General features: G+C 41.1%; 1 protein-coding gene across 2 annotated transcripts in view; it reads right to left on the reverse strand.

Moving 5' to 3' along the window:
- The window catches only part of gpd2 (glycerol-3-phosphate dehydrogenase 2), a 34,859-nt gene extending 21,880 nt beyond the window's left edge, over window positions 1-12,979 (reverse strand). The window contains exons 1-10 of one of the 2 annotated variants that reach the window (XM_022760436.1): window positions 12,897-12,979; window positions 9,438-9,544; window positions 7,825-7,833; window positions 6,064-6,235; window positions 4,993-5,117; window positions 4,801-4,898; window positions 4,442-4,605; window positions 1,842-2,006; window positions 1,222-1,366; window positions 427-620 (exon numbers count right to left, since the gene is read on the reverse strand). In XM_022760436.1, coding sequence (XP_022616157.1) covers window positions 427-620; window positions 1,222-1,366; window positions 1,842-2,006; window positions 4,442-4,605; window positions 4,801-4,898; window positions 4,993-5,117; window positions 6,064-6,235; window positions 7,825-7,833; window positions 9,438-9,539 — 1,174 coding nt within the window. In that variant the 5' untranslated portion in view covers window positions 9,540-9,544; window positions 12,897-12,979. The remainder of the gene's footprint in view (window positions 1-426; window positions 621-1,221; window positions 1,367-1,841; window positions 2,007-4,441; window positions 4,606-4,800; window positions 4,899-4,992; window positions 5,118-6,063; window positions 6,236-7,824; window positions 7,834-9,437; window positions 9,545-12,896) is intronic. The other variant, XM_022760437.1, reaches the window with a different exon arrangement.
- Window positions 12,980-13,378: the final 399 nt, after the last annotated feature.

A 13,378-nucleotide genomic window follows, 5' to 3' on the forward strand; every position in this document is an offset into this window, starting at 1 on the left:
TGATAAAAATAATAAAATAAAAACACAAATCTCTCCTTCATTTTCCTATGTTTCCTTCCATGTTTCCACTATATCCTGAGGTTTCTGTGAGGAGCTTTTTCTCGTCTTTAGGAACTTGTTTGGTTGGGACTGTTATGAGCATATAGCAGCACTGAGACATCACATGTGATCTTTGGGTATACAAATAAACTCTGTTTAACTTTCTACATGTTTGCTTTTTGAATTGCTGTTCTGCATATTTCTCAAAACATACAAAAACCATCCAGTGAAACGTGTTTCAGGACCGTAGGGAGCAGTTAGCATGGGTGTCTACTGTCACTATGGCAACAGCAACCATAAGAAACTTGAACCGGCCAGGTGATGTCTGGGTAATGGAGTCAGTTAGACAGCGTGCTCTTCAAAACACACAAGAGAAAACTCCTGTACCTTCCACGTCAGCGCTGAGGTAGTTCCGAACCTCCCTCAGGATGAAGTTGATGTCGTCCTCCCCCGGGATCGGGTGAGCCGTGACGCTGGTGGGGGTGTCTGTCGTGCCGGCGATGGTCATCTTCTCCCAGGGCAGGAAGAAGATGACACGTCCGTCGCTTGTGGCCGGGTCGAGCAGCCCCATGTTGTCAGGACTGTGGAACAGAAACAACAAAAAGAGGATTCATTAATAAAACAAATACTTTATTATTGTTACTGTCTCATGAGTGTGGCTGCTATGATGATTTTATTTTCCTGTCTAATTTACTGCATTTGTGTCTGAGAGAAGAATCAAGAGTTAGGAGGAGGAGGAAGAGCTGAAAAAAGAAAAAGGTGGAGAACAAATGAGGAGGTGAGGAGTTAGAGAGGAAGAAAATAAGAGAAAAGGCGGGGGGGGCTGGTGGCCAGATAGCGCGCAGGAGGAATACGAGAGAAAGGAAGGAAGAGAATTAGGTGGTTGGCATTTCTGCCGCTGTTCAAAGGGCTCGCGCTCCCTCGGGTTTCGCTCAATAAGCTTCGATGAACTTTAAAACCCCCGACTTCAACAAAACCACTCTACTGCTCTGCTGTGTCTTAACCAGGGAAGAGTGTCTTATGCATGTAGGTATAGGTCAGATGATAGTTTAGCCAGATTAGTATTTACAAAGAGGGATGAGAAAACACAGAGGAATAAATATTTACAAGTTCATGCATTTGAAATAGCAGGAGTAAATGTAAGTTGGAAAGCAGGGACTGTGTGACGGCGTTGTGTCGTACCTGTAGTAACCTGGCATAACGATGTGAACACCGGCGCTGGGTTGGCAGATGTTTGAGGTTTCCTGGTTGTCCATCTTCCTCAGTGAGTCTGTGAAGGGTCCGGTGGCGTTGATCACACACTTGGCCTTCACGTCAAACTCCTGTCCTGTTACAGAGAGGGAGGAGTCAAGTGTGTTTGGTGTTCCAGTGAAAAATAGATCTCAGTCAAACAGAAAAGTATCTTACAGTTTACATTTAACACTCAGAAGAAGAAGCCAAATGTGTTACCTGAAACATTTGAAGCAAGAGGACTTTTTCCTTCATATCATTTCCATGCGACACAGTAACATTTGAAACGTACTTAATTAATTATTTCACCCCTTGTGTGTCTGTGTCACATCATTTCACCCCCTTTGAAATGACAGCCAGTCAGACTTCTCTTTAACTCTTTAATGATATCTATTGACCTTTCAAGTCTGACCTAATCACACTTCAAAGTGGATTCTCCAGTCTCTCTGATGACTGGAGAGGACTCAAGGACTCAAGGACGCTTTTATATGAATTTATATTTTATATGAAAATAAAACCAAACTTTAGAGCATTAGGACATTTAAAAATTGCGCAAAGACTGCGCGCCTCACCTGTGATGACGTCCCGGCAGCGGGCGCCACACACCTTCTCCTTGCCCGTCTGCGGGTCTTTTGTCTTCAGCAGGTGCACCACCTCAGTGTAGTTGGCGATGGCGGCGCCGTAGCGGGCGGCGGTGACGGCGATGGCGAGGTTCATTCGCGCGTCATTGTGCTGGCCTGCGGGGGACAGAGAAGAAGTGAGAGAGAGAGAGAGAGAGAGAGAGAGAGAGAGAGAGAGAGAGAGAGGGTTTTAGCCATATTGAAAGTAAAATTAATAAGATAATTTGTTTAATCATTTTTTCACTTTGTTATAGTTGTGGCCAATCGTGTTCTCGTCTATTGTCTCTGAAAACCTCCAGAAAGGGAGATTTTGTTTTTCTTCCTTCTGGCTCCTGTAAGGAATCTGTCTCCTATTGTACAACCTATTTTTCTAATCCTCCACCAGCGTTGTGTGTGCTTATTGTCTGCAGGGTGTTGTGTTTACAGACAGTTTCCGTGAGCCGGATTTCTTACCCAGACTGACTTAAAATGTGTGCAAAAGTAAAAACAAGCTTTGTTTCCTAAACCATTTTCTGTTAGACAAAAGCAAAGGTAAACTCAAACAACACTGGGCCGACGATACAGGAAGCCAGGATCACTTTAAAATGACAGATATACAGCAGGCACTTTATTCAAGTATCAAATATGCACGACTCATTTTACTACAGGTGATGAATCTCTTAGTATGAAGTAATTAAATATTTTAACACTGTATTTATTTCCTATTTCATGCCAAATACCTTTGTTCAACATGCATGTTAAAGGTGGTACTGGATTACATTATAATAAAGCACTTCTCACTTTTTGTCCTTCCTATTTATATACATGGGGGGGGGGGGGGGGGCACTGGTAACAAACCACTGTAGATGCATTTTCCAGAGGGCTGGGAGCATATAAACAAATATAGCACCCAGCTTATTCAAAACGAGAGGATTAGGCCCACACATACGCTGTCCTGTGTTTGTGAGAATAAAAAGAGTCTCTGCTGTTGTTGGTGGCAGCAGGAGCGGCGGTAACCAAGACAGCGGGAGAAATAGCTGTTGCTCAGCTGGTCCGACCGACGACGGCGTCGCTCCTCTGCGCTTTACACCGCCGGGAGAGAAGGTCAGATTTCGAAATGTCACGGGCGTGATTGTTCCAGACGGCGTAATTGGAGAAAAGACGCCCCACCCCTGCACCATCCCGGCCCTGTCCCCCCTCAGAGCAGATGATGGTGGGGAGTGGGAGGAGGAGGAGGAGGAGGAGGAGGTGGAAATCAAACATATGCTGCTTTGCACCAAGAAAATGCTCTTTCCTTTTTCCAGGCTGCAGTAAATCCAGTTATAAAATATAATTTGGAGAGAAAAAGGACGTTTGTTTTGGTTTTAAAAATGAAACTTCATATTTAATGTGCTGTAACATTTTGCCAAACTGCTGAAAACCATAAATAAGAGTAATTAAAAGCATCAGATCTAACAATAAAACAGCTACCTGTTGTGATTGGACAGGACGAGCTGCTACTCAGTGAAGCCTACAGTAACAGACCCATCACCCGCAGACACAAAGTTGTTATTTTCAGTGGCGGAAAGGAAACAATGCCCGGAGGCATGAATCTCCTCACGCTCAGCTGGACACTCAGCATATGTTTGGCTCTCCTCCGCGCCCATCCAGGGAACACGCAACCTTTACTGCCACAGGGAGGAGAGGGCATCCTACCAGCCTGTCAACACATTTCGCCAGGGACCAGTGGACATGAGAACGCCACAGGCGGGATTTACATCTGAGGCCTGTTCTAACAGAGAATCTTTAATCTCCTGTTTGGTTTAATCACACAATTCCTGCACTATTTCTATAATATGACAACTTATTCAGACACAGGCTCTTTTAATTTTGCATTGCTGTACAGGCTGTGCGATGCTTTGTTGATGCTAATTGTGCAATTGTCAAACTACAACAACAAGTTTTCCCACAAAAGAGAGACCACACCGTGTTTAGCTCAGCAAATAAATTGAGTACAGGTTGAGCTATGGAAAAACAGACAACTGAATTTTCTGAAAATATCATGAGTCAATATTTAAGGTTTAAAACAAAGTATTGTTTTTGATTATCTTCTATGTCTTTAAACATCTCCTGACCCTCGGCTCTGTCTTGTGACACCCTTTAGGAGGCCTTGAGTCTGCGTTACAGGAATGGCATATTTTCAAAAAATTCAAAAAGTCATATTTTCACAGGGACGTTGAGGCATTTTAAAACCATGTTTTCACAGGGTTTTCAAGACCGTTTATGTCATTACATTTACTCAGCACAGAGAGGCTCCTTCCCCTTACACAGCTCTACTTTAAACCATTATGCTCTCATGGTTCATTGTCACTTTCATCAATCCATCACTGGCTGATTTAATTCAAAGCCTGTACTTAGGAACAAGAAGGGAAAACAGAAAGACTGACTCAGCTGCTTTGTTCATGTTTACAGAAAATAAAGAGAAAAGTAATGAATCCACAAAGAAAGAGATTAGTGTCCACACATGGTGGAGTCTATGTGAAAACATCCAGATTCAAGCAAAGCGGGTGTTAAACGAGGGAGCACTGACTCACCGTCGTAGTAGACGATCGCTCCCACCAGCTTGTCCTTCTTCAGCATGGGGAACAGCTCCAAGGCCTTGGTCTTACTGAGGACGTAGCTGCTTTTCAGGCACTGAATCCCAGCCACCAGGTCGTACATCTTGATCCCTGCCCAGTAGTAAGGCAGCTGCCACCATCTTGGTAATTAACACAGTCATTAAAATCAGATATAAACTGAAATACATTATAATTTTAAGTCATCAAAAGCCACAACAAACAGAAATGAAATGGCACTTAAATCTTCTTCAGTGAAAAGCTTTACGCTAACAGGACAATTATCTGTGTGTTTGTGCTGCCCGTGCTCTCGTGGCATCTTTCTGTCTGTCACTTACTTGTAAACAGGAAGCATGATGGGTAGCGGCGCGGATAAGTGCGGCGCAATTTCCAAGAGGTTGGCTCGCTCGTGGAGGGCCTCTTTCACCATCATGTACTGTTTCAGACGGAGAATGAGAGCAACAAGATGATGGGAGGAAGAACAGCGACACGTTGAGATGAAGACGAAGAGTAAAAAGATGAAGAGGAACCTGTTCGTAGTCCAGCTGCATGATGGCCTTCTGAAGATAGCGGACTCCACCGTGGATTAGCTTGGTGCTCCGGCTGCTTGTCCCCGAAGAGAAGTCGCTTCTCTCTACGAGGGCAGTCTTGAGGTCTGAGGAAAATCATACATGATGAGTCACTTAACCACTTACTAATACACTTGTATAGTTTAATACTACACTATACTAATGCGTCTTAAAAGCCTTCAGTGTCAGAAGTGTGGCACACCAGACAAAAATATAATAAACTCTCCTGCAGGACATTTATTTATATCAACCGTGCAATTAACTTATTATAATGAAACTGGTCGATACAGCTTCCATAAGTGACTGAAAATTACATTTAGTTTCACTGAAAAAGAGCTGAGGCGGTGATATAGTGATGCTCTATTTGTCTTAAACAACAAAACACAAAAAATAAATTAAGAAAAATGTACAATGGGCGCCTGCAAATTTAAAATTTATAATATGTAAATTTCAACCTCAACACAGGGGGGAGGGGGTACTTTTCCTGCCCAGTAGCCGCAGCTCCCTGCACCAGTCAGATGGTTAGGGAGGAATTAAAGTAGCCTGAGAGGGGAAACCTGATGCAAAAGAGTCCACACACAGCTGCTCACTGTGCTTTGAAGGTAACCTAGATGAGTGTATTTTTATCACTCAGAGCTACAATACTGTTGAGGGTGTAATCACAATAAGGATGCCGTCCCATGATGCTTTATATGACTATGTAAAATCAAAAGTAAAATCACGTAAAAGCAATTAACTGTGGTCCACTCCTATGCAACCAAACAGAGTATTTAATTATTAATTTGGACCTCAGATATTTGCTGAATAATAACAATTAACTTGAGTATAATTGACCTAATTTCTTAAAGGGTATTTTTAGTACCAGCTAAGAGCGAGACCATTATACAACATTATAAACTGTTACCAGCCTATGAGGCGTTTCCCCTCCTTCAATCATAACCCAATAAGGACAATTACAGAGCTTGAAACCTGTTACATCCCAGGGGATTGATGTACTTGAAAGCAGATAGGAGCTGTTGACAGTGAGCTTACTGCGTGTGACAGCGTCTAAGGCACATCCTGCACCCGTGGCCCCTCCTCCAACAACCAGAACGTCAAACTCCTCCGTGGTTTTCAGCGCCGTGAGCTGGGCCTGCCGGGACGGAAGCTCGTCCGCATATGGAACCTTCAGCTCTGCCTCTGCTGCCACGTGGGCTAATTGAGCCTGGATGTGACACAGACACACACACCCCCACACACACACACACACACACACACACACACACACACACACACACACCAACACAAACACAATGAGTAGTTTTCATGACTTTGAATTCCCTAAATTGTGTGAAATAGGTTTCTATGTTAAACTCTATGTTAAACTCTATTTTAAATTCTTTAAAACAAATATAGCAACACTTTCCTTGAGGTGCATTTTGAAACATTATAAGCACACTGCATACACATTCACAGTGTAATGTGTTTATGCATTATTCTTGCATTATAATCACCTCGTAAAAAAAACGTGATATAATGACTTGCAATCATTTTCATACATTATGGATTTGGTGTGACTGCGTGATGACATAGGTTGTATGCTTCCATATAATATGCATTATTGTGCTGTAATGGATGGAACGTAATATATGTACAGAAGCATGATGACTAGAAATGCAATTATTACTGTTATAATGATGGGAGTGATGCATCACTCACAAGTGGAGACATGATCTCAGTTATCATGGCTGTTATGATTTGGACAGAATGATGTCATGATATTACTAATTTCTAATTGGCTGAATTTTAATATGTAAACACATAATAGAAACAAACATTTCTGATCTTCAAAGCAATTTTTTTTTGCTTTATTGGACAGCAACAATAAGAAATACAGTAGTTAGTTCTAGCTTTAACTCTAACAGCTACAACATGATAAATGCTGCGTACACAGTGACAGATCAGTAATAATAAAGGAATATAATATTCAATATAACAGCTGCTAAATTTGTAGTTTTTATACTTTAAATATATTTCGCAGGACTTTTACTTGATCTGGCTTTCTTGGCAGAAAGTGAGATTGTAATGTGCTTATAATGTCTCATTTTCACCTTTAGTTTCCAAGTGAGGTGTTGTTAAATAAAAACAAACATATTCTTGCTGTGATTAGTAGCAAAGCAAAGTTTGCTAAGGGTTACTACCTGCTGCAACATGCTGCTTAACTTTGCAAAACCCACCAAATAAATCAAATTCCAGTCTTTGAGCATCATTTACACCTATTGTTTGATTAGCAAAATAATTAATTTAAAGAAATAATCACAACTACAATAAAAAAAAAAAACACTCAGCTCCACTCTGATACAAGGATGTGGGATTTCACTTCTAATGAAATATTTATTCATTTTTCTACTTAGCAGCTCAGGTTAAATGATTGCATCAAGCTGCTTTGAAGCCAGCGTGGCATTTGACTTGCAAATGGTAGCAGGCATTTGTAATTTAGGCCTGCAACCGCAAACAAGACGATGATATAATCATTGTCTATTTTTGATGATGCGTACAGACAAACACTGCCACAGAATTAAGACCCAGCGTGCCTCCCGTAATCAAGTTAAGTCAGTGAATGGCACAGCAAAGCCCATGCTAATAGCCAATCGGCCGCTGCCTTGAAATCTTCTCCAACCCATATGCCCTTGCTAAAGGAGACAAGATGGACATTCTTCTCATCAGCATTGCAATTACTGGGATTAGACGCATGCATGATTACAAACTATTGTGAAAATAATTATATTTCATCAGGGTCGACTTCTTGCTTACCAATCCATGCTTGGTTGAGAGGACGACGATGGGCAAGAGAAGACAATATCGGGCCGGGACACAAAGCAGAGTTCACATTAGGTTGTACAGTCACATAAAGTCTGGTATGTAGTGGTGCGGCATGCCTAAAATAGGCCTACGTCAGGTCAGAGGTCAGGAGGAAACACAGCTGCTTGTCCATCTCAAATGAAGCCAAGACGTGTAGTTACTTATGTGTTCGTGAAGACGAGTTTTGAGGCTTGACAATAAGACAAACACCAGTGTCTTTCAAGACCAGTGCTCCCAGTGTCACCAGTCATGAGGCGAGACGCTAACATCAGACCTCGACTACCAGTAAAACTTTGTCTGTTGTTCTCTAACTGTCTGAATTTTTGTCATTCCTCAGGATTTTGGTGTCGTCCACATACGCTGTCATTACTTGGAGATGTGCTCCATCTGAATACTCTGGTTGTTTAAGAGTGAAAGAGTTTAAAAGTGTCAATGTGGCACAAAACCTGTAATATACAGGTATTTACAGGGTTTACCAAGTTACACTGACTTTAAAGACCTTGTCAATACCACATAGAATGTGATTTGATATCTACTTCACAATCATACTGACCAAAGTTAAATATAAAAAATGCATGAATTTATTGACTTTTATTTTAAATAAGCTGTGTGCAATATCCTTAATGAATCATTAATTAAGGAACTGGAAAAGCAGCAGAAAATGGGTGAGTGAATGGTTGAATGGATGAATGGATGAACCAAATAAAAAGTGACATATTTATTTAAGGTTCGGATATGAATTTTGTATAAGGTCAGAGTTCAGGAACAGTGGTCTCAGTGTTCACTACACAGTTTAACAGACAAAATGAATTTGGCTTAGAGCTAGGTGACGTGTGTCTGTGTTGGCAAGGAAACCAACCTGTGAGAGAAACTTGTTTGAATTCTTGTTGAGAGTTAAATGAGAAGATTGACAGAACTCATGTATTTACAGTATAAATGAAGCTACCATTAACATCCAGATGCTGGTAGGACGATTTTGTCACCTTATATCAGTGCCAGGATAGCTGCAGTCTCTATGCTAAGCTAAGTTAGCCGCCTGCATAGCTTCAAATTTACCATACACATATTTATCTACAAAATGATGTAGGAGGAGTTTCAACATATCTATGTCTAACACTGGTGACAGAACAAGCTCAAGATCCTCAGTTCCCCAGTTAATATAAGACATTTCACATATCACACCTTTAAGTAGAAGAGAAACATTTGGGTGTGTGTGGATGTGTTTAACGACAATGGAAAAAAGCTGCTGGTACTAAGCCGTTTACAATCCAGTGCAGGCTTTCAAGTCAACTGGTGCCTCCTGCAAAAGGCAAACACATTCCAAAATCTAGATAGGACATGCCCTGAAAAGCAGCCCCTCCCTACAAATTTGCAGAAGACTATTCATGCCCATAATCTACAGGTATACAAAGTCTGTCTTTGAGTTTAACGGCTGTCTGAAGGAACATATACAGGAGGCCACTATTCAAACTGGATTCATACAACAAGAAACGAAGCAAACATTTGCTGGAATGACTCTTAAAACGGCACACAAACTCAAGAGGTCACATCTTTCATCAACTGACCTGCGTCTTCCTGTACTCTATTAGGTGTGAGAGGCCAAAAACCGTGGCGACCGCCCCGCCCCCTATGATCGCCGTTTTCTTCAGAGCCTTCCTGAACGCCATTGGCCCTGCAGAGAAAGTAAAGTGCAGTGAGGAGAAAGAGCAGGGATACCCGGGTTATAAGGCTGTGACACGGCAGGTGATCATGTGTAGGGGGCATGCAAGCTGATGGGAGGGAGCACTGCCTGCAGGGGGGGGGGGGGTGAACTGCAACACCAGGACAAAAGTTCACGTGAAGAAGAAGTGGAGAGGTTGAGGAATGCTGTCAGTGTGTGCTGATGTCTGTTTATACCACCTGCTCATATCACCTGTGACACAAATTAAGAAGAGAAACTTTCATTACTCAGAGAAACTCAGTGAACCATTAAATGTTTGGTATATTTTCTTGCAAAATAATTTCAAAGTTTTTGTGTCCCATCATTATAAAGTTGACACTTTTTTAACAATTTGTCAGACTAAAGAAGAACCTAAAGGACACCACATCCCCTCTGGTAGCCTGTGATGATCATTTGTTATTATTTCTGACATTTAAAACACTACATGATCAGACAAATTGATTAATTGATAACACTAACTGCCATGTTAATCAATAATAAAATTCACTATGCTTTGATAATTAACTGATGTGTGCAATGCATGCATATTGTGATAAATATCTAATTATGCACAAAATATTTGGTTTTCATAGTTGCTGTAAAACAGGAAACTTAAGAAAATAAAAGATTAGACCTGCATCGATCCAACCTGCTGGATTGGTATCAGGGCCAATACTGACCTTATGAAGCTGGTTTAGGCCTGATGTGACCAATCAACATTATACACAGTTACTACAGTCATACGGATTCTTTCTCAATATTATTATAAAAATTGTGTCTTCACATTCTTTGGAGAGGTTTCCAAGTAGGCGAATTATATTAAAAGGGCAAAATGCAGTATCACCCATATCTTGTCTGAAATGAAGATTAAAAAATAATATAATAACATGTTTTCAGTTTAGTATTAAGCAACTGCTAGGATACTGTTTCCACATTTTCTTAATGACCCTGTGTTCCATAATGAGCAGAACATGATACCAGACCGGCCTGGCGGGATGGAGGGCTTCAATTCCCACCAGGGGCGGCCCAAAAAAGTATTTGCATTCCCACCGTAATGCACTTTGACTAAAGGTTTCCAGGGAGTGGGATACGCCAAAGCAGATTCTAATGCATTTTAATAAAACACGGCTACAGATGGCACAAATGTCAATAACCAGTTTGGTCTAACAAATGACCTATTACAAGTAGGATGCTATTGCGTCAGCCAATATTAGCACCAAAAATCAGCATCATATTCCTACTGCCAACTTTTGGCCAAATTATAAATTGTTGTTTGTCACTTTATACAACTCTTAAACTGCAACAATCATATGCCTTAAAATTACCATAAAATAGACAAAGTCTGACCAAATGACAAAGAAAAAATGTACATTAGGATTGTGGGTCGATGACTGTGCAAGCCGCTCCAAAAGCAAACATTTACTTATCTCGGTTTAGCAAAAACTCTCTCTTTTATTGCTTGTTGTAAAGACGTTTAAGCAAACTCTCCACAGACCTGAAAGTGCACTGCTATTGTGGCACAACTGGATATGTTAGGTGCTAAAGCTGTGAGCTACAGTATATAACCATAGGACTCAAATAATTATAGCTCTCTCTCTCTCTCTCTCTCTCTCTCTCTCTCTCTCTCTCTCTCTCTCTCTCAGTGCAACTGTGACAAAAGGTTTCTAGAAGAGCTTTCATGTCCCTTTATGGTTGAAAATGTGTTTCAGGAGCTACTCTATTCTGACTAAGAAGAGTAAAGACCTCAATTAGAAATAATCAAATCAAAATATGGGTTAGTAATATGAAATATTCCCTTCTGCCAGCACTAAATATCAAACCTCAGTGAGTTTGTTGTGAGCAACCAAAATGTGACCACGGCACACGCTGTAAACAACTGTCAAGTGCCAAAAGCTGAACCTAAATATTTGGTAAGAGTTGTAATCTTGTTTATTTATTCTGTGACTAGTTAGTTCCTGGTTCAAATCTAAATTGTTTTAGTCTAGGATAATGATTAGTTGCATCCTTAAGTACATTACTCATTCTAAGTAATAATAAACAAGTACTTTATACTAAACAGTATAAAATTGGCTACATTTGTCATTCAAATTAGGAAATATCAAATCAAAGATTAAGTAAACAAGGTTACTTATGTTTAAATGTTTTCAATACAACGCATTACAAATTTCCATCAGTAACAAAGGCTCAATACAAAGCCCTAGTTTTAGACTGTTATATTCAGGCAAAAACAACATCTATTGTTAAATGAAAAGAGCTTTTTATTTACATTTCTAGTTTACTTTTGGCATACTCAGCACTATAATTGAACTGTTTCAACCCATACCCAGCCCCTGCATTGTGTATTGCACTCCAACACTCACTGGCATACCATGGGCCTTCACACCCTTTCACAGGCTGCTCATTACTGAACACTATAAAGGCCAAATATGACAATAATTAGCCCTGAGGAACCCTTCTGACAGGACTTTGCTGATGGGTGTAGTTTAGCCGACTGAGCCACAGGACTGTCTAATTGTTATGAGTGACATTGAAGCACTAATAAAAGGACTGACATAACCAAAAAGTGTCACTCTTCCTCCTGATGGTGATGCTGGGACACCCTCCTCCTCATTCACACACTGGGAAATAACAACCCAAAGTGATTTCACTTACATCGGCCTGCAGTCTCATTATGAGTCAGCAGAGGAGAGAAGGAGGAAGGAGGGGGGGGGGTTCCTGCCTTTTATGTAGGCTGGTTTTCGTAGAAACACATGGTGAAGCTCCTTTGAATTTTTTCCTTTTTAAAATGTATTTCCTGATGCAGATCGGGAGCCCTGTTTGTAATGTTGATGTAACAGACATTTAACAACAGGCGGTATTAACGTCACATGGGTTTATGATGCCAGGTCCATGTATTGCTGTATTGCTCCGTTGTCTATCACTACACAAGAGGAAGTCGCTGGTATTTTAAACTGACATCTTGCTGTGGATTAAAATGTCAGCTCAGTTTGGTCTTTGAGGAAAACCAACAACGAGCTTCGTCTTAACAGTCACGAATAAGCTCTTTACGTTATAAAAAGACGAGAGCAAGGGCCAACGTTACAGGGATCATTTGACTGTTTTCACCATTTTAAATAAATAAAATCATACACATTAACTTGGCGTGTCCTTCGCAATGACTGAGGAGAAGAGGTTATTATATCACTGACACTAACAAGGAGAAACTTGCAGATGTTGCTCCGCTTTTTTTGGCTCTCTGCCAAAAAACACAGGGTTAAATATTCCTAACATGGGTTTTAAAAACTCCAAAAAAACAAAGGGTGATACAACAGACATTCCCACTTACAGGATTTCTTGTTTTGTGGCTGAATAAACCTCGCTCGGAGCGATGCAGGGCGGCGACTGAGGACATCGGTTGTTATCTGAGCCGTTGCCTGTGTTTGACAGCTACAACCAGGAAACAGAGCCGCGTAGAGTGACGCCGCGAAGAGCCAATCAGAACGCTGCGCACGGTTAAACTCGTCCAATCGTGTTCGAGCTGAGGCGGCGCCAAGTTGTTGACGTAAGGCTAAGGCAAGGTTGCACAACACTAGTCTCCTCCATCCTCCTCTTCCTTCAGGATAATGAGAAAGACTGAGAAGTGCCACCAGCTGTCGTTTTATCCGTCTTTCAGCAATAGATAGATGGATAGAACGCGCGTACCGGGCAAAAGCGCAGGGGCTCCTGGGATTCACCTGCAAAACATAAAACTGCTCAAAGAACTACAAAAAGCCTTAAGAAAACTACAAAGTTATGCAAATAATTGCACAGAGATGCAGAACAACCACA

Source organism: Seriola dumerili, unplaced genomic scaffold, assembly GCF_002260705.1.
Source record: "Seriola dumerili isolate Sdu_G_001 unplaced genomic scaffold, Sdu_1.0 BDQW01000018.1, whole genome shotgun sequence".
Taxonomy (NCBI): domain Eukaryota; kingdom Metazoa; phylum Chordata; class Actinopteri; order Carangiformes; family Carangidae; genus Seriola; species Seriola dumerili.